Source organism: Barbus barbus (genome assembly GCF_936440315.1).
Source record: "Barbus barbus genome assembly, chromosome: 28".
NCBI lineage: Eukaryota > Metazoa > Chordata > Actinopteri > Cypriniformes > Cyprinidae > Barbus > Barbus barbus.
In genome coordinates this window covers 5,023,752-5,045,641 of record NC_136756.1, presented here as the reverse complement: position 1 = coordinate 5,045,641, position 21,890 = coordinate 5,023,752, and the positions used below count along the sequence as shown (strand labels likewise).

Sequence of the window (21,890 nt, the reverse complement as noted above, 5' to 3'; positions counted from 1 at the left end):
ATGCTCTAATAAGCCCTACATGCCTTGCCCATCAGATCTTCAATTGCTTAATCAAATTGTCCATAGGCTGAAATGATTAGACCCAAATACAGGTGACATGATTAAAAGTGTTGTTCCCCTGAGTATAACAACATTTTTTCAAAACAGTTCACCTTCAAGTAGCATGGTTATGTTATCTTATATACAAGATCATGGCTGGTTCATTTTACTCCAGTAAATATTTTTTTAATGGTAGGTTAATATTTTAAGGCATTTACAATATATTATTATATAGAGTATAACTAATCAATGATTAAAACAGGTCCATCCTCCAATATGTTCTTGCTAAGGCTGGGATGCTGTCATGCAAGATGAAATAAACAGAATAATTTCAGTGATGAAAGGTGAGTTACTTTATTATTTTCAAATGGATTTCTTTGCTACAACATTGCATGCATGTACAAATGGTTTTGTGTTCATTATCTTCTGTTTTTATAGTTGGATGTGTGGTGTATTTGTGTTGACTGAGCAGGTGATACATAAACTGATTTTGTCCCCTGTCCCTCTTGAATAGTCTGCTGGAAACAATTGTTTAGCCTCACCACAATTAATGATAACCTACATAAACTCTATGGCCAATATGGACAGCCCGTTCTTAACAACAGGCTTTGACTTTTCCATGACATTAGTGAAAACTAAACAACGGTTTACTAACTGGCCTTTCAACATTTTTTACTTTAAATGTTCAACAAGACAAAGTGCAACAGTGAGGCGCCAACATTGAGAAAAAGGCTCTCAGTTGTTGTTCCAATTAATCCTGGAAGGGGTTCAGTGGAGTTTGCTGGCCACAAAACATAAATGTTTTTGAATTTGTAAGTATTGTACAGGTTTGCATTTTAATATGAAGTAGTACAATCTGACAAAAAAAAAAAAAATACAATTTGTAGGTAATTAAGATGCACCCCAAACCTAACTCTCAGTATGCCACGAGTGCCAATTTGCCAAATCATAAAATACTAACAAAAAATCTGGAGAGTGTGTTGTCCTTAAACTGTTGACATCAAAAATCATATCTCCATGTTACCCGCCCAATAAATTTTTTCTTGACCATAGATGGCACAAAATCTCATCTCAGAACTTTTGGTGAAGGCCTGGAATACTTTGATTTTGTCATTTCATTTAAATATCAACATTTGTGAGATTTAGTGTCACAAGTGTTTAGTTTTGTGGTTAAGTGATGCAATTTTGTGTCTCTGAAAAATAGCGATCTTGTGTATTATTGTTTTTGTGTCTCCCCCAGAATTGGCACAGAAGGCCACAAGTGGCCTGTTGTTACTAGTGTTATTATTTTAAAATATAATACTTATGTAATTCGTTAGGGTTATTATTCAATACATTAATTAAATTTCAGGCATTGTCTCTTTCTTTAAAACCAATAGGTTAATGAGTGTTAATTAAATTTGCATTCATAGTGTTGCTAGTACGTTGATCAGTCAATTAAATATGTAAATATTTATATGTCATCATATAAGTCATAGAATAATTTTACCTTTCATATGAAGCTATTTTACCGGGAATCTGCATTGTCTGTCATTGGTTATTCAATTATTCAACTAAATTGTCAAAATAACATTTTAAATAGAATAGTACATTATTTACATTAGTGACGCATACATATAAGATTAATAAAATTTATGTAAAATCATCAGAGGGTCTTCTTACCTCAGATGAGCCCGGTCTCATGCAAATGCGTATAAATAGTACGCCAAATAAAAATTAAAACTCGTGGTGCTGATACGCAAAAATGGACTTTGGCGTATATATGATACGAAAGTGTTTGGTGTGTTTTCGCGTGCATATTATACCAAATTTGTTGGCGTGCATATGATACGCATCTACCCCCACAACCCTAATCCTACCTATTGCTTAGCATATTTCACGCCAAAGTCCATTTTTGCGCATCAATTTATACGCACTTTCACGGGACCAGGTTGAACATTCAGCCTTTTTACATGTTAAGTCAACAACATAAATTTGAGGTAGGCATGTCTCAAACAGAGATTACTTTTCATAAAGAATGATCGTATAACATTACCACGCAGTGCATTCTAAATATTCCATTCCATTACAAAGTAAGACATTCGATCTTGGCAGCAGTTGGCGTCTACAAAATACTCATCCACATTTGTCAGTTTAAATAATAAGCAAATTCAATCCAGTGTTGTAGTCTTTTATTATTAAAATAAAAATTTGCCATCATTTAAAAAAAAAAAAAAAAATAGGATCTACATATACAGTGCATGAGAAGCAAAATTAGAGCTGCTTTATAAAGTCTAAGTGTTAAAACAGTGACATTTTAAATTCTTCAGATTTACCAAGGCCGCCAATAATTCTGTTTCAAGGCTTCAGAAAAATTGCAGCACTCGTCAACCTTTGTATTTTTAAGACTGAAGTGTGTGGTTTTGAGCTTCTTGGATCCATGGGTTCCAGCCTGTGCGTTAAATGATATTTTGTCCGTCTCACAAGTCTCAGTCCTCTTCGGCACAGAGCAGTGATATCTGTCTGAAGTTTGCTGCAAGTTGGGATGAGTAGCGTCTGTTTTAAGCGGAGCTTTGTGTGATCGGCGAAGTGTACAAGTTAAAGCAGGGATCCGAGCAGGCTCGCTCTCCGCGGTACTGAAATCAGGAACGAGGTTTGAACCGCTCCTAAGATGTGTCAGCATGATGGAGCGGGCATCTCTGTCTGAGTCCGAAGCCAGAAGATAATGACTGACAGTGGCGAGACAACTTCTGTAGCCAGCGTGATATTCAGCAGAGTCACACACTGTGGGCATTCCTGCATTTAGAGAAATCAATGTGTATTGTTTCCCAATAATACACTTAAATTATGTTGGAAATGAAACGAATAATAATTCTTTAAATGCGAATGGAACACAAACCTCTTTTGGTGTTTTGCAGATGCATCAGATGTTTAACCGTCAGCTCCAAAATGTCAGCCTTTTCCAATTTTCGCTTGAGAATCTGAATAATATAAAAATAGATCAGTTGGTTTTTGAGACAGACATTTGATCAATTTTAAATCCATTTAATTTTCTTACATTGTTCGAACAGACACTCTCCAGGAGACTTTTCAGCTGATTCAAACATTTATTGATACGTGCTCTTCTTTTCTTCTCCATCAGTGGTTTGGACACCTGAAAGACAAAACCTTTTTATTTTTATTTTTTATTTAAAAAAAAAAAAAAAACACATTTAAAATGCAATCAATGCACGCCGATAAAGAATTTCTAGATTTTTATTTTATTTATTTTTGTAAAAAAAATAAATCGTTTAACTTATCACCTTTTTACAGCTCTGAGTTTTCGCCGTTCCCACTCTCTCTGGTGCTGCAGCCATTGTCCTCAAATCTCGTTGTGCTTAGATAGATACCCAGATGAATTATCCAACTTCCTTGTGTCAGAGTGAAGGAATTTTCCTTAGTATCCTGCTTTATAAAGAGAGACTCACTTAACATCTCAATGCACTGCTCACTTCATTGGTGCGCAAAAGAGCATCCATTTAGTTTCTGCTGGACACCCAATCAGCACCCGTGTTGGCTTTTGTTCTCAAAAAGGAGTTTAGGATTGACTTTGGTGCTACTCTCTTTTATAAACCATGAGACTTCTAATTCACACAATCAGAAGGAAAAAATACACAATAAAATAATAATAATAAAGGTACTTGGTCGTAGACGTAATTGTGTTTTCCAAACATCACTTGCATGCCAAATTTATTTTATTTGAAATTGCAAACTCGGGCTTTTCTAAACTTGGGCTAACCCTTATAATCATATGATCTAATATTTGATCTTAGCCTATCTTATATTTCATTCGCATTAGTTTAGATAGAAATTAGCAAACAAGATCGTCGTGTGGGGTGAAAATGTAGAGAGTTCCATAGAAACACCGTAAAATGGAAAATGTTACAAATAACCAGTCGAGATGTAGAGGAATTAGCTCTGACTATTCATCCCTTTCTCTTCAAGTTTCACGCCATGTTGAGACAGGCAGCACCGTGGAAATCTTTTCCATGTCTTCACAACGTGGCAATTTTCTGCCAATAAGGAAGGGGAATCACTTTTACTGAATTAAAACGTCAAAATTCTACAAACCAAAGCTACATTTTCTAAAACCACTAAAGCGCTCTAGGAATCTTTGGTTGTCTGTAGAATACAGACGGTCATGCTACAAGTAAAGCTCTAAGTTTTAAGCTTGATAACATACATGTTCTCAAAGAGAAGTAGAATTCTCACAGATGTTCCCTTCAAAGAGCGAAGCGAGGAGAATCAGAGGAACGCCTCCTGTCCGAGGGCCCTATCCGCCTGATTTTCCACACTTCTCCATCAATAGAGCCTATCCTTGGGAAAGTCTTACAGGGATTTAAAAAAAAAAAAAAAAAAAAATCAGTAAAGGCCCTATGGTTTCCACCAAGGAAAACTAAGGAACAGTTCAAAATCAACACAGACTTGCGCCACGTCATGCCTCAGCATGATTCTGGATACTTTTATTCCGGGTAACTTTATAATTTGAACAACAATTGTATGCACATTGCTGGAGCAATGCCATTTTGATTTAGATTTTTTCTTTGATTAAAATTATAATGTCCTGTTGCACATGCGCACTAAAAAAAGACAGGGAATGACTTCAAAAGCGTGACACGCGACAGGACGAATGAAAGTCCATTGATAGCGTTAAGACTTTTTTTCGCTTGAGACGGCCTCACTATACAATAGCTTTATTTATCAGAGGGAACAAATGCCGTGACACCGGGATGGACTCACATTACCATTTCAGCAGCTCCGGTCAAGAGCCTTTAGAAAGCAATGAAAAACACTGCAGTTTATATATGTATATCGAAGCGATTGATCTTTCAGGTCTTGAGTGCGTCTTTCTAAAATAAGTTCTCTTTCAACAAATCAGTTCCTTTTTACGAAACAATAATATTGCACCAACACTTACATTGGGAGGCAAAGTGTTTTTGCTGTCTGTTTATAGCAATTTCTGGTACTGTCCGTCAGAAAAAGTCTGTACCGCAATGGTGTCGGACTAGCCCATATAAAGTGTTCTTAACGTCATAATTTTAATTAATAGCTTTTCTGTTGTTCCGCAAGTTAAGTTATTATTAACACGTTCGGCTAAGAGACATGCCGGCTCATAGATGCATGTTTGCCATAGCACTTACATTTCAATCGTTTGCAATGGCCAAAAAATAGGTTCAAAACACCGCAGTTGTTTCTTTTTCACAGCGTAAAACAGCACAAATCAGTATGAAATCGGAGTAAATCAGCTCTTTTGTGAAGCTGATTTACACGTCAGTCTCACGCACAGAAGCACCACCATTGCATTAGCAGTTTAATTTACTTAGTTAACTGTGCCAAAGCCTATAGTTTTAGATCAGATGAAATAGTAAACACACAAAGCTTAGATGCATAAATCACTTTATTGTCATGTTTCATTAAGAGATTTCACTGTTTCCTCCACCTTGTCAGAAACAAGACGGGAGCAATTTGTGCTCGAAATTGGCATAAAAACAGACTATGATAAAGGTTAAGCACATGTTTATCAAAAGCTTGGAAGTGCTTTCACTTTTCTCCATCTGTAACTGATTAACCCTAACTGCCCTTTATCATGCGCGCTAGTTAGAAGATCCTGTAGCGACTGAAGTATGCTATGGCTTCTTAACATCAATTAGTGAAGTAATTATACAATTACTGCAATAAACGTTCCTTTTCCAAAGGATTACCATTCATTGTTAACTTGTAAATACAAAAAGCATGGCGGTAAAAGAGACACATCTGATGTTCTTGAGCTCAAAATGACATTGTTATTTATTGTTGTTTTATTTTATTGTTCCTGATGTTCGGTGACCTTGAGTGGTGTGAAAGGCGCCTTAAATTAAATGTATTATTATTATTAGTTACCAACAATATAAACAAGTCAAACAGAACTGTCATCACAATTCAAAGACATTTGAGATAAACCTAACATCAGTAAACATCAGTAAAGCGGTCGCATTGTGTTTCTAATGTTGGGTTGTTTTTGTGTTCTGAAAGATTGTTTAGTGTTTCCTTTTAATGTTAAATTTTTACAGTGAAAAATTACTTGCAAAGTTTCTGGCAGGTGATGTACTACATGTGAGCAGAGCAAATTATCCACACATCAACTTTTCCGATTTAAAAAAAAAAATCAGCAAAGTATAATTCACAAGCCTTGGCTTTAACGTTTATGTTGGAAAATGGTGATACTGCATTGTTTATTAAATAATAATAATGATTACTAATAGTTAAATGCCACGCGACATTTTTTTTACAGTCTAGAGCGCAGGACTTTGAGAAGTCTTTACTTTGAATTAGACGCGCTCGCTCTTGTGTTTGGCTGTGTGCACTAAGGTTACTGGCTAAGGAAAGAAAAACAGAAGGACACATTTACATTGCTTTGGGTATTCTTAGGGGCTGAAATAAATTAGTGGATAGTAACTTAAAACCCGGCGAAGGATGGAAGCTGTGTGAAGCCATTCAATCAGAAACGAAAGACAAAAGACCCCTCACATTGTTAAGCACCACATCTTGTCTATTGGGGCGCTTTGATTTGCAAAGCATCTGTCATTTAGCCTCCAGGAAAAGCAACAAATCACGAAGAACGAAGACTTGTGAACGCTGTTTTTAGAACAAATTTATCACGAATATTGACTTTATCGCGATAAATTAGGTCTATTGATGAAAATTCTTATCGTAAATTCCGTATTCTTTCAAAACACGGGGCTATTCTCATTTTCAAACAAAATAACAATTATTCTTCTAACCTATATATAATATCAGTGAAATAGTATTTCACCTGTCACAAATAATTCATATATTAAAAATAAACCAAATGTATTTTCATTTGCTCTCTGTTCGGTGCATGGCAGAGTGGAATCGCTTCTCAGAAATTCAGATATGAGCTTGCGCGAACGAACCTACTTAACCCATAAGTGAACTAAATATGACAATATCGAGAAAAAAAAACATTATTTTGAAGAAAGTTCTCAGTTAGGGAGCGGGTTAAGGTTAGGTTACAATATTTGTAAACAGCTAAAGCAATAGACGTATATGGAATGTCCCCAAATATTTAGTAAACAAAAATGTTCTCACTAGTGAACCTTGTTGAACTATTGTGACAACACCTAGTTAAAAACATATAAAACGGCTTATAAAACGGCCAAATCAAGTTCAAGTTATATCTAGCTTTTTGCACAGGTTATTTTTTATGAGTTAGTTTAGGCGTGTATTAACCTGATAAAAAACAATAGACGTCTATTAAATGTCCTCAGTAAAATGTTAAACAAACACGTCTAAACATTAATTCGTTTTATTTTGTCTTATTTTGATTAGTTCGCTTTTTGTAAATACATTTTTACGTAGCTTCAGAATGCAAGCCAACAAGACATCCTAAAAGACCACACAGATGAGTCGCGTGGGTGGCATCGAATTTCCCTCCAGAGCAAATTAGTATGAAATCTGCAATTTGTTGGTGTCAGCGCTCGGTGTGCTTGCAGCACCATATGCTTCCCTGCGACTTGCTATTGAAACTATTCGTCCCTGGTTTCATGGTTCATCCTCCGGTTCCGCACAGCAGAGGTCTCAATGAGCGAACAAAGTGACAATTTACCTCTCTAATAAGCATATCGTCATGGTGACTGGTATCCCACCGCGGGCATCCTCAATCGTCCTCAATAAACTACTTTTGCAAACTGCAACATTTGTGGGTCCATAGATCTCAACGTTTTGGTAAGACTGGTAAAAAAAAAAAAAAAAATATTCATAAGTGAACAACTTCACAACTTGCGCACAACTGTCTTAAACATACAAATGTATTTACCTTATAGTAAACAGATTTATTTTTATACTGTGTAATGTATGTAATTGTATTAAATGTATATATATATATATATATATATATATATATATATATATATATAAAATCAATTGTGTATATCTATCTATCTATCTATCTATCTATCTATCTATCTATCTATCTATCTATCTATCTATCTATCTATCTATCTATCTATCTATCTATCTATCTATCTATCATCTATCTATCTATCTATATACAGTCGTGGTCAGAATTATTGGCACCCTTGGTAAATATGATCAAAGACGGCTCTGAAAATAAACCTCCATTATTAATCCTTTTGAAAACAACAAATATTACCCAGTATTCATAGTTTTTTTTTACGGGATTTTACTGTTGTAATGAAAAAGCAGAATGTTCCTGTCAGAATATGGCCGTTTTTTAACAGCATTTTTTCTTTACAATGAATGAGAAAAACCAAAGAATATATTTCTGATGTGCAGCAAAAGATAATTGAGCTTCACAAATTAGTGAAGTGGCTTTAAGAAAAGAGCTAGAGCAGTGAAAATGACCATTTCCACCATCAGGGCAATAATTAAGAATTTCCAATCAACAGAAAATGTTAGGAAACTGCCTGGAAGAGGACGTGTGTCTATATCGTCCTAATGCACGGTGAGAAGGAGAGTTTGAGTGGCCAAAGACTCTCCAAGGACCACAGCTGGAGAATTGTAGAAAACAGTCGAGTCTCGGGGTCAGAAAACCTTTAAAGAAATGGTCAAACAGCACCTACATCACCACATGTTGTTTGGGAGGGTTTCAAGAAAAATTCTTCTAGCTCATCCAAAAACTAACTCCAGCATATTCAGTTATCAGACACGACTGGAACTACAAATAGGACTGGCTTCTATGGTCAGATGAAACTAAAAAAATAGCTTTTTAGCAGCAAACACTCAAGATGGGTTTGGTGAACACAGGGATAAAAAGTACCCCATGTGTACAATGAAATATACTGCTGTATTTGTGATGTTGTGGGCCTATATTTCTGCTGGAGGTCCTGGATATCTTGTTTAGACGCATGGCATCATGGATTCTATCAAATACCAACAGATAAAAAATCAATAAGTGACTGATTCTATTAGAAATCTTATAATGGGCCATGTTTGGATCTTCCAAACGTACAATAATCCAAACACAAACCTCAAAAACAACACAAAAAATGGGTCACTGAGCACAAAACCAAGCTTCTGCTGGCCATTCCAGTCCTCTGACCTGAACCCTGTAGAAAATGAGTGAGGTGAACTGAAGAGAAGAAGCACCGTCATGGAGCTGGGAATCTAAAGGATCTGGAGTGATTCTGGATGAAGGAATTGTCTCTGATCTCTTGTCAGGTGTTCTCTAACCTCATCAGGCATTATAGGAGAATATTTAGAGCTGTTAAACTGGCAAATGGAGGTTTCCAAAGTATTGAATACAAGGGTACCGTTAATTGTGGCCAATGTGTATTAGAGAAAAACATTTATTTCATAATTATAGTTTCCCCCATTTTAAATTCTTATTAACTATAAAGAAAATGGAAAGGTTCAGTGGATGTTAAAGTTTCTTCACGGAACCATAGTTGCCAATAAAGAAGCTTTATTTTTAATAGTGTAGAAAGGCTATATTTTACCAAAAGCATTGTAAGATCGTAGAATCACTGCCCCCAATGATCTTTACGAGCAACTTAGCTCAAATTGCTTTTGAGAAACGCAGCCCAGCGCTATACCGCTTGTAGTGTCGTTGTCCAAGGTACTGAAATCAGGTTCATTTGAGCAAGACAAGATGTTTACGGTGTGTCCTTCCACAACTCATTTGATTGATTTGTATTCAGAGACTCCAATATATGTATGTATGTCTGTATGTGTGTGTGTGTGTGTGTGTGTGTGTGTGTGTTGACTAGAATCCGAAACTGAAAAGTGTAGGATACCTCTTGTTTTTTTGCAGTTTGTACGTAATGTCTAAGAAAGAAGAATTGTCACAGATGCTCCCTTCAAATAGCAGAGCGAGGAGAATCAGAGAAACGCCTCCTCGAGGGCCCTATCCGCCTGATTTTGCACACTTCCCCATCAATAGAGTGGGTCCTTGAGAAAGTCTTTGTCTCGGCGCTAACTGTGAGCAACATGCATTCACTCTAGGACATAGTCTTTTACTACACTTTGCACTTGCACTTTTTTTTACTACTTACTACTTACTACTCAGCATTTAGGCTATGCATAATAATAACGTTAATCATTTAATATAGCAAAATTTTACGTCTGCCTTTATCTCGCCAGGTCTACAAAAATGTGCATATTTTGGAGAAAACAGAATTCCACTTGAAAATTATTATACAGACTATATGACAAATTTCGTGCAATTATAGAAAACGAGAAAGATTGTGACGTTGATTTAAGATGTAGGACACGCGACAGGAAAAATGTCAATTATAGCGTTGTTGGACTCTTTTTCTTTCCTTTCTTCTTTTTCTTCTTTCTAAATCTAATTGATTACTAAATTATAGTCTAATATTAGAGATAACCCTACATTTTTAGAAATACAATTTACTGTAGGCCTACTGATTTGCTTGTGCGTATTGATTATGTTGCTACAGGAAATCACTTTAGCAAGTAGGCCTAAATCTCAGATTAAATTGCGTGTAATGCGCCGAATAATTGTTTCAAAACGCTGCATTGCTGTCCTGAAGTAGCGCGAAATCGGTATGAAATTGGAGCACAGCAGTTAGGTAGCCTACATGGTGGATGGCTTCACTCCTTTGTGCTTCGTCGATGCTGTTTATCACGCTGTTTTCACGCTTAAATTTAACATGTTGCACCACATTAGCACTTTAAATTAGCCACCACATTCGGAAGAAAAGCTGTTTGCTCTGCTCACAATTAGGTCCTGTACGTTAAATTGAAGCCAGACACTCACAATTGAAAGATTGAAAAATTCAGCAAATGAGAAGAAAAAATAAATAAATCGTAAACACTACAAATGCGCTAGGCTAAATATGTTTTGGTCTCTTAGGTCGCATATGATGCGTATATATATATATATATATATATATATATATATATATATATACCGGTGTATGCGTGCGATATATTTATTTGTGTAAATATATGGACACTGTCTGTGCACCTTCAGTTTGAATATTTAGCCTACATTACACTTTCTAGTCATCTTTACTATTGCTTTATATCTTTCTTTACTCTATTTTGAGAATATGATATAGGCGTACTGAACGAATCTAGCTTATGCAAAAGATGCCTTCTGGATGTCACGGAACGGGTCAAGCAAGAGCGAAACAAATCGAGAACCGCCTTTACTATTCAGAGGATGCAAAAGAAAAGAAAAAACTAAATGAAACAAATGGCTTCCCGCAAAGTTCAACAAAATACCCAACTTGATATCAACTATATTTAACAGCTACCCGGCTACAACTCACAATTTGGCATATTTTATTTGTGTCACTGTAAAATGCCACGCGTCCGTCCTGTTTGTATTGGGCTAATCAAACATGTTCTATAATGAATTTCTATAGACTGCAAGTTATTCAGAAGGCTTTGGTTCAGGTGCACAATGCCCTGTGTTTGGTTGTGTGGACTGAGATCTCGGTCTCAAAGGAAAAGAGAGGGACATTAACATTGCTTTAGGTTTTCTCAAGGACTGAAATGAACTAGTGGAAAGTAACTTTAAAACTCCATGAAGGATGAACCCTTTGTAAAGCTTTTCAATGAGAAACACAAGAGCTTAACAAAAGACGAGCCCCTCATTGTGAAGCACTAAATCCTGTCTATGGATGCGCCTTGAATTGCAAAACATCTGCCATTTACTCGTCAGAACTTGCGACTCATTTGTATAAGAATAAACGACTTGTGTACACTGCTTTCGTTTGAACAAACAGTGTTTCTTGCCATGACATACATGGACAAACATGTCCATGATTCTCTGTGTAATTTCTTTACACAGAAACCTTCATTTCAAAAACTAAACTCTCTCTTTTGGAAGATCCACAACTGTCTTTCTCCAATGTCTACTGCTATATTTTCGGCTCGATATTTTCAGTAGTCCAAAGATATGTGAAATCACGTCGGGTGTCTATAAATTACGGGATCCACAAATGTCTTTAACAAGGGAACTGTAGTTTTATGTAACAACAAATCAAAACGCTTTTCAAAATGCCCTATTAGCGGCTGTAATACTATAGAGGATTGTTATGGTTATGCTTCATTATAGCCTAATCGTAGGTTTCCCAGAGAACTTTCTTTATAACTCCAAAATCTGGAAAATCGGCACCAGTTTCTGAAAAGCTGGGGGCGGCCCGTCAATTTTCCTCGCTTCGTATTTTTGGCACATAAAATATGCCTTCTGTTAAATGCATGAATGGGTTCGCTGAGGCAAAAAAAAAAAAATATATATATACAGAGAGAGAGAGAGAGAGTGGTGTGTGTTGGGATTTGGATGAGTGTGCGTTTAATTGAAAAATAAATATATAAATATAAATACATACATAAATGAACGAACGAATGAATGAATGAATATAACACTTTGTGCCTTGCTGCTGTTGCAGGGTGTAAAATATGTTGTAGTCCTATTCTTTGCAGATCACAAAGGTGGAATGAGAAGGATACAGTATATCCATAATAACTGTATGAAACGCACGAGTTGTTCAGCATCCTGTAAGCAGGCAGCACCAAGTCAGGTCGGATTTGGCCCTGATTTCAGCCTCTGACCGGTTCCGCAAAATGTAGCATAGGTCTATATCAAAACTGAAATGATGAGATTAACCAATGTGAAGGAAACGCAATCAAGTTCGATTAAGTAAATACTATTTAAAAAGCATCCAACGATTTACAGAGGACATTTGAGCTAAAAGTGAGACCGACAGTTCCTGGATGTTCTACCGTTAGGTCTCTAATTAGATGACTAAATGACTTCTGTGACCTGCTTTTTGAACAGCTCATGTGCCTTTCTAACTCAACCCGACCTCATGAAAATGCGTATCAAGAGCACGAGTTTATGTTTCGATTTAGCGTATTGTTTATACGCAATGGGTAGGATTAGGGTTGTGGGGTAGATGCGTATCATATGTACGCGAAAACTGCTTATCATATGCACGTCAAAGTCAGTTTCTGCTTAATAATATTTTCTGCTTTTATTTGGCTTACTATTTATACTCATTTTCATGAGACAAATTAGTCTGTTTATATTTTGATACCATGCTATTTGTGGTTGAGACTGCACCTCTGTTCCCTCAGTCAGGAAGATTATAGAAAAGAAAATCAGCATATTTTTGCTGAAATATTCTGCCTTTATATTATGCCACCAAGTGGCCCAATGGAGCACTGGCAGGAAACTGCAATGCAAGGCTCTTCAGCTGCACTCCTGGAGGTCCAGTGTCCAGCAGACAGTTCTAAATATGCATTTCTGAATGATTCTGAACGCTTTAATTTATTGGTCAAGTGTGTATGGTTAGCATAAAAGCAAAGCAGACCTGTAATTGGTTCATTAATATTAATCTACAACATTCTTCATTAATATTAATCTACATCATTGAACAGATGGCCCAAAACTTTCTATATAATAAAATAACTGTGTGTATTAAAGTAAAAATATCCACTGGTCTGTAATTTAAATGATCATGAATCAAATAAATATTTATACAACTAATCTGTGGTCAAAATATTAGCCACATGAGATGAGTCCTCATCTATCTGGCAAATCAATGTTAACAGAATGTTAAAAAGACCTAGCTACTTTTGTGTTCCACAAGAAAGAAATGCATGTTCACAACAACATGGGGATGAAAAATAATGACAGGGTGAACTTTTTTTCTTTTTTACTTACCAGAGGGATTGTTTTAATCAACATTTAGGCTGATGTCAGCATGATGAAGTGAAATGGCAGTGTTAAACTGCTTTGTTACAGTGTATTAAAACATTTAGCCTTATCAGTGGGATTGCTTTTCCTCAATAATGCTTAAATACAGCACCAACAAAAACAACAGATACAAATGAGAAGTGTAATATATTAATTAACAAGTGAATTTTAAAAAATAAAACAGTATGACAATGAATATTTATGGGACTTTTTTTAAAAGGACTGCTAAATAAAAGGACGCATGCGTTCACTTAATGTTCGCATGTAATCATCAGCCTTATGAATATACTGTATAACTATTTAAATAGTTTTAAATCAATATCTTAATCCACACTAAACCTCAGACACTATTTTGCAAAGTAACAATCTAATCTAATCTCTCTCTCTCACACACACACACACACACATACACAAGTTTCTGAGTTGCCTCTGAGTTTCAAATAGATGTTTGAAAGTATGCGGCAGTGTTCTTCTGTGGTTGGAATATTATGATGTAAGATTTTGGTATGAAATAACTGAAGAGAATTCCATATATACTAGATATCTGGGCCATTGCATTCAAAAGCATGATGTACTTGCTTTTGAAAATTAGGTATGCTGTGAAGTAAACAACCCCACTCACATAGTACAACATGAGACTGAAAGTTATTGATTTGGCCTCATTGTAATTTTTTTTGGCAGATCTCTTCCCATGTAAGAAATAAGAGACACAGGGATCCAAGAAACCAACCTGTAAACACAACTATGCTAACAGTTACAGGGTTCCCCATTTCACAGCTGAGTATGGTCAGGTCTTTAAAAGTTGATGAGTCCCTGGAGGGTATAGGAGTTGAGACAGTCATCCATAGTATGCAAGAAATTAAATGAATGACAGAAAAAAATCCTACAAAGAGCCACTGTCCATTGTGCTTCACCCAAAGACTGTGCATGTTACGGAACTTAGCAGCTATTTTGAAGATACAAACTATTTGAAAGGAACTGACAGCCATACAAGAGAGAAAAACTGTGAAGAAAAACGCAAATACAACATTTCTCAGGAGGCAAAATACAAATGAGGGTTTCCGAAGAAAAGGAACACACTTATTGTAAATATTATCAGACAAGTCAACATGAGGAAACACATGCTGCCACCAGCAGACTTTACTACAGGCGTCTTGTAATTGTGAGCAAAAAGGCAAAATATGGCAATAAGAAGAATAATTAGGCATGTAGCAGAAGCCATGACAATGATGGAGAGGATTTCTGTAACCTCAAGATAGACAACAGAACGGTTCTTACATGTCGTACTGCCCTCATCAGACCATTCGCTCTCTGAACACGGAGAACAGGTATAGGGGTCCCCTGTAAAACAGCCAGAATCAGACATTTGGGATCATGAAGTTTAAAAAGTACAAAAGGTACAACAGATTATCTCTGCATAACACCATACATTGCTGTATGATACTATATAATGGGGGACAGCACAAAAGAAGATGATGGTGTAAAGGTAAAAAAATACACCAACATTTAAAGTTAGATCAAAATAAAATGATACGTATTTTTAGTAACTATGAGTTATTATTATTATTTTTTTTATCAACCATTATTGCCGCATCACAATTCGATTAATTCAATTGTACAAAAACACACATTTACGTTTTACATAAAGTATAATGACACCGTTTTTATAAACAGATTATGCAAAATACATCTTTGATATCATTTTAATTGTTCAAATCATCTAGGGATTTATATATACAACTGTTATGGTTTACTTTAACAACTAAACTATCAAATGTTTAAATTTATCCCCCAAATACATTAGATGATGCATAACTACCCTGTGCATGCTAAACTTTAAATATGTTATCTTCCCTTATCTTCCCTTCATGTAGTGGTAGCATGGACTGATAAACTGCCTATGTTTTGTTATTCATTGCTTAAAATACTCACAAGAATAATTCACATAGCTGTTGCGTGGACACTTTTTATACAGAAAACAGCAACTGTGATATCCATCAGGTTCTCTCGAAAATCCCTCTTTGCACTCCACAGAGCAATTTGAGAATGGAACCTTTATGGAATGGGAAAAATGCGTTATTAAAATGAATCAAAGTCAGGTGAATATTTAGATAAATACTCTGCAAAAAGATAACCATTGTTATGCCAGGGCAAGCGAGAGTTATTGATAGTAAAAGTAATTTCTGGACATGTATCATACGTGCCCACCATCTCAAAACGTGGCGGATTTGTTTCAGTATTCCAAAGTACGACCGCAAAACTGATGGTTGGATCACCATTATCATCATATTGCACCTGATGGCCATTAAGTGGGAAGTCCGACTTCTTCATTTGTTCCAAAAGCTGTTGTAAAGTGTGGTGAAAATGCCCCCCAAAAAGGACAAACAGCATTAATATCAGAACACATGCTATTACTTTTCATGAACAAATTCTAAATCATCTTATGATGCATTCACTCACCATGTCTTGCTTAACTGTTATGTTTTTGTGGCATTCATTCATGTCACATTGCAGAACATTATGTAATGCATGAGCTATGGTATATATGGCAGTATAAATGCCGAAAGAGAATGTGAGATTTTCATTTATAATCTCCTCTGCAGTCAACAATGTGCAGTAATCACAATCTTGATTACATGTCTTACTCTCACTCTGGATGTCACTGCCAGCACTATAATCATTTATCATTTCCCTTTCTTTATAGATGAATTCATCAAATCCAGGTAATCTCAACAATCTCTCTGTAATGCCATTAACTGTACCAATTGTCCCAATTCCTGGCTCTCTTGAAAGCTGTTGATTCATAGCCCAGGTTTCACTGGCAATCCATACTTTGCCTCGGATGTTGTTCGCTATGGCTGCTTTGATAATGTTGCTTGCATATTGTGGTGTAGTGAAAACAACAATGACCTTGATATCGAGCATATCAATCTTTTTAAGTGTTAGACTGTAGTTTGCCCTTTGGCTAAATGCCTATTGATAGGCCAAACAAATGCCAGTATTGCCGATATACTTGTTAATATTGTTTAGACTGTCTTCACCGTAATCGTCTTGGCTACCAAGAAAGGCAACCCAGTTCCATCCAAACCACCGTATGATGTGAATAATCATCTATATCATGTCTTTGTTACTAGGCATTGTTCTTATAAAGGAAGGATACTGAAGTTTATTGCTTAATGCATAGCTACAAGCTCCATAATTCACCTTTGAAAGAGAAGAAAACATTCCAATTGATTAATCTCCCTTCAAGCTGAACTCAGATTCTAAGCAAAACACGTTGGAAAAGAAACAATTAATTAAGGCCGAAAGAAAAGAGCAAATGCTATTTAAATGCATGGTTTATAGTGGACCGTTGGTTGTGAAACTGGAGTCCGTAGTGGCAAAAAATATAGAAGTCAGGCTCATATAAAACTACTGAATTTGCTTAAAACACAATTCAATTTGCTTAAACCACTATATTCACAGATACAAATGTCAATTTCCATATCTAAAAAAAAAAAACAACATCAAAAAAACATCAATCAGTTAAGTAGAGCATTACACCACATAAAAATCAACAGATGCAAAATATCACTTTAAATACATAGTGACTTTCTAAGATTTTTAAAACTGTCAATACACAGCCATATCACCATGCAGCCCAAGACAGGTTGCCCACTGAAGCTAAGCAGGGTTGAGCCTGGTCAGTACCTGGATGGGAGACCTCTTGGGAAAACTAGGTTGCTGTTGGAAGAGGTGTTAGTGAGGCCAGCAGGGGGTCCTCACCCTGTGGTCTGTGTGGGTCCTAACACCCCAGTATAGTGACGGGGACACTATACTGTAAAAGCACCGTCTTTCGGATGAGACGTTAAACCGAGGTCCTGACTCTCTGTGGTCACTAAAAATCCCATGGCACTTCTTGTAAAGAGTAGGGGTGTAACCCCGGTGTCCTGGCCAAATTCCCTCCACTGGCCCTTATCAATCATGGCCTCCTAGTAATCCCCATCCACTTGATTGGCTCTATCACACTCTCCTCTCCACCTGTAACTGGTGTGTGGTGAGCACACTGGTGTCGTTGTACTGTGGCTGCCGTCGCATCCTCCAAGTGGATGCTGCACACTGGTGGTGGTTGAGGAGAGACCCCCACATGATTGTAAAGCGCTTTGGGTGTACGGCAATACACAATAAATGCGCTATATAAATGCATCATTCATTCATTCAATAAAACAAAGATTCATTTGACAAGAAAACACTATTTCAGTCATTTTACTTGAAAATTCAGAATTGATACCAGCCATTTTTTTTAATTCTTTGTGAAATTTACTAGCAATTTTTGATGAGAATTTAGCTCACCATGCAATAAGCTAGGAGTCAAGACTGATTACATCAAACAGGCAAATGTAAACAAGGCAAATAAGGGATGATACAAATCTGCATAATAGACACCATGATTAGTGATATTAGTCCAAAAATATTGGGACATCGACACAATTCTAACATTTTTGGCTCTATACACCACCACGATGGATTTCAAATGAAACAAACAAGATGTGCTTTAACTGCAGATTGTCAGCTTTAATTTGAGGGTATTTACATCCAAATCAGGTGAACGGTGTAGGAATTACAACAGTTTGCATATGTGCCTCCCACTTGTTAAGGGACCAAAAGTAATGGGACAGAATAATAATCATAAATCAAATTTTCACTTTTTAATACTTGGTTGCAAATCCTTTGATGCCTGAAGTCTGGAACGCATAGACCTCACCAGGCGCTGGGTTTCATCCCTGGTGATGCTCTGCCAGGCCTCTACTGCAACCGTCTTCAGTTCCTGCTTGTTCTTCGGGCATTTTCCCTTCAGTTTTGTCTTCAGCAAGTGAAATGCATGCTCAATCGGATTCAGGTCAGGTGATTGACTTGGCCATTGCATAACAGTCCACTTCTTTCCCTTCAAAAACTCTTTGGTTGCTTTGCAGTATGCTTTGGGTCATTGTCCATCTGCACTGTGAAACGCCGTCCAGTGAGTTCTGAAGCATTTGGCTGAATATAAGCAGATAATATTGCCCGAAACACTTCAGAATTCATCCTGCTGCTTTTGTCAGCAGTCACATCATCAATAAATACAAGAGAACCAGTTCCACTGGCAGCCATACATGCCCACGCCATGACACTACCACCACCATGCTTCACTGATGAGGTGGTATGCTTAGGATCATGAGCAGTTCCTTTCCTTCTCCATACTCTTCTCTTCCCATCACTCTGGTACAAGTTGATCTTGGTCTCATCTGTCCATAGGATGTTGTTCCAGAACTGTGAAGGCTTTTTTAGATGTCGTTTGGCAAATTCTAATCTGGCCTTCCTGTTTTTGAGGCTCATCAATGGTTTACATCTTGTGGTGAACCCTCTGTATTCACTCTGGTGAAGTCTTCTCTTGATTGTTGACTTTGACACACATACACTTACCTCCTGGAGAGTGTTCTTGATCTGGCCAACTGTTGTGAAGGGTGTTTTCTTCACCAGGGAAAGAATTCTTCGGTCATCCACCACAGTTGTTTTCAGTGGTCTTCCGGGTCTTTTGGTGTTGCTGAGCTCACCGGTGCGTTCCTTCTTTTTAAGAATGTTCCAAACAGTTGTTTTGGCCACGCCTAATGTTTTTGCTATCTCTCTGATGGGTTTGTTTTGTTTTTTCAGCCTAATTATGGCTTGCTTCACTGATAGTGACAGCTCTTTGGATCTCATCTTGACAGTTGACAGCAACAGATTCCAAATGCAAATAGCACACTTGAAATGAACTCTGGACCTTTTATCTGCTCATTGTAATTGGGATAATGAGGGAATAACACACACATCTGGCCATGGGACAGCTGAGAAGCCAATTGTCCCATTACTTTTGGTCCCTTAACAAGTGCGAGGCACATATGCAAACTGTTGTAATTCCTACACCGTTCACCTCATTTGGATGTAAATACACTCAAATTAAAGCTGACAGTCTGCAGTTAAAGCACATCTTGTTCGTTTCATTTGAAATCCATTGTGGTGGTGTATAGAGCAAAAATTTTTAGAATTGTGTCGATGTCCCAGTATTTATGGACCTGACTGTATGCATCCAATCAGTCATCACAACTTTATTAAACACATGTGCACATTGCAAAGACGACTGGTGCTGATGTTGACGTCGCGGCCGCACTTTTAGCCAATCACATTTACATTTACATTTACATTTATGCATTTAACAGACACTTTTATCCAAAGCGACTTACACTGCATTCAAGTTACATCTTTTTTTTATCAGTTCTTCACAATCACCAGGGATCAGCAGACAGATCTGATATTTCATGAGCAAAGGGTTTTAGCGCGATAACGGATCTGATTTTGAATCTATAACTGTAAGTGGCTATAATGCCTATAGGCTATATAAGTTCGATGGTAAAGAGTGGAGAGTGTTTTAACTCTCAAAACGTGAATTACACCTGTTGAGGGAGATGACATGAAGGCTATATCACTGCAACTCCGAAATCAGAGCACAGTTAAATTATTTAATCAAAATCTATTTATATCTATACGATCCTATCTTGTATCTTTTAAACGGTCCAGATTGGTATATCCGTTAAAGATGCTGGACTTTTGACTGTGCAAAATTCTATATTATGTTCAATATGAACTTAAATTATAGAGTGATGCGAAGGTAAGAGCATTATTGTTGCTAAAAATTTTTGTCAGATTATCATACAGAATGACACAGTTTTGACTGTCATGGTGTGTGCATGAACGAGTGTGAAGTACCTATAATTACGTTGCTTATTCTGATCATTTATATTGGGCACTTTTTCGCATTTAAATTCTGGCTGTTGAAATTGAAAATGCATGTGTTTTACGAGGGTATCGGTTAATTTCTTGATTGCCGTTTTGAAAGTGTCTGCTTGCATATTTTAATCATATTTGGTAGTTCTCTTTAATGTATTGGCCCTGATTTGATCCATGGGAAATTTATCTAGCATTATATTTATATTATTTTGTCGTTACAAGGAGTTAAAATGGCTCTTATCAACCTTGATTTACATTACATCACATTTTGACAGTTAAAGTTTTGGGCAGGTTTTTGTGAGCTTTTAGGCTGGAAATCGTCCATCCAATCTGGCAACACTGCTTTGCAAGGGCAGTCTGACTCTTCTGACTTACAGAATGTAAATACATTTTCTTATTTAAAGAATTTGCCACTGACGAGTTTTGATTTGTGTAGAGTAGTGCTTGTTTGTCATTTCTCCGATCACAAATGCAGAGATGCAACGTAAAAAGACAGTACAAGTCATTATCAGTAATTATGTCCCGACTGGATGCAACAAATGCCTCGTTTATAATGGGTTTTGTGTTTGTGTCGCCGCGCCGGGATACAGCATCACAATAGGGTGAGGGGTGTAACATTTCCGCCTCCCCCGTGAGGTATTCGGTCAATCACAACGCACTGGATAGCTGGCTAATCAGAGAATGCCTCGCTTCTCAGAAGGATGAGCTTTGTAAAAATTGACATTTCAGAAAGGAGAGAAACAATGTGCATTATGTGGAAAACGTGTTTTGAACCTTAAACCGCATTAACACTGCAAGTATACTCTGTAATGTTATATTATCTGATATTCTGTAGTGTTCATGGGGGTTCTATATTTAAAAAAATAAAAAAATAAAAAAAAAAATAAAAAAAAAAATAAAAACCCATTAATGCTGGAAAGAGTACAACAAGACAACCAATAAAAAGAAACCCACAGATTTCTTTGGTTACACAACAACATGTTTGAGACCACATGTATAAACAGTGGCTGAAACTTATTTGTCAGAAGGGCTCAATGTGACGTTAGCCGCAGCAGACTCGGCATCCCGGCTCAAGGTGACGTTAGCCGCCGCAGACTCGGCATCCCGGCTCAAGGTGACGTTAGCCGCCGCAGACTCGGCATCCCGGCTCAAGGTGACGTTAGCCGCCGCAGACTCGGCATCCTGGCTCAAGGTGACGTTAGCCGCCGCAGACTCGGCATCCCGGCTCAAGGTGACGTAAGCCGCCGCAGACTCGGCATCCTGGCTCAAGGTGACGTTAGCCGCCGCAGACTCGGCATCCTGGCTCAAGGTGACGTTAGCCGCCGCAGACTCGGCATCCTGGCTCAAGGTGACGTTAGCCGCC

The 21,890-nt window shown here is 37.1% G+C and overlaps 1 protein-coding gene and 1 pseudogene across 2 annotated transcripts; both read right to left on the bottom strand.

Annotated features, from left to right (window-relative positions):
• Positions 1-2,350: 2,350 nt before the first annotated feature.
• Positions 2,351-3,374, bottom strand: her3 (hairy-related 3; the record flags this gene model as incomplete). Its single annotated transcript, XM_079382737.1, has 4 exons — positions 2,351-2,814; positions 2,918-2,999; positions 3,077-3,172; positions 3,321-3,374. The coding sequence occupies 4 exons, from the start codon at positions 3,372-3,374 to the stop codon at positions 2,351-2,353; spliced, it is 696 nt and encodes a 231-aa protein (XP_079238863.1).
• Positions 3,375-14,183: 10,809 nt separating this feature from the next.
• On the bottom strand, positions 14,184-16,078 carry LOC306848282 (taste receptor type 1 member 1-like; annotated as a pseudogene). Its single transcript has 3 exons — positions 15,956-16,078; positions 15,680-15,800; positions 14,184-15,088 (listed from the first exon to the last, which is right to left on the bottom strand). The product of its transcript is annotated as a taste receptor type 1 member 1-like (transcript).
• Between the last annotated feature and the right edge of the window lie 5,812 nt (positions 16,079-21,890).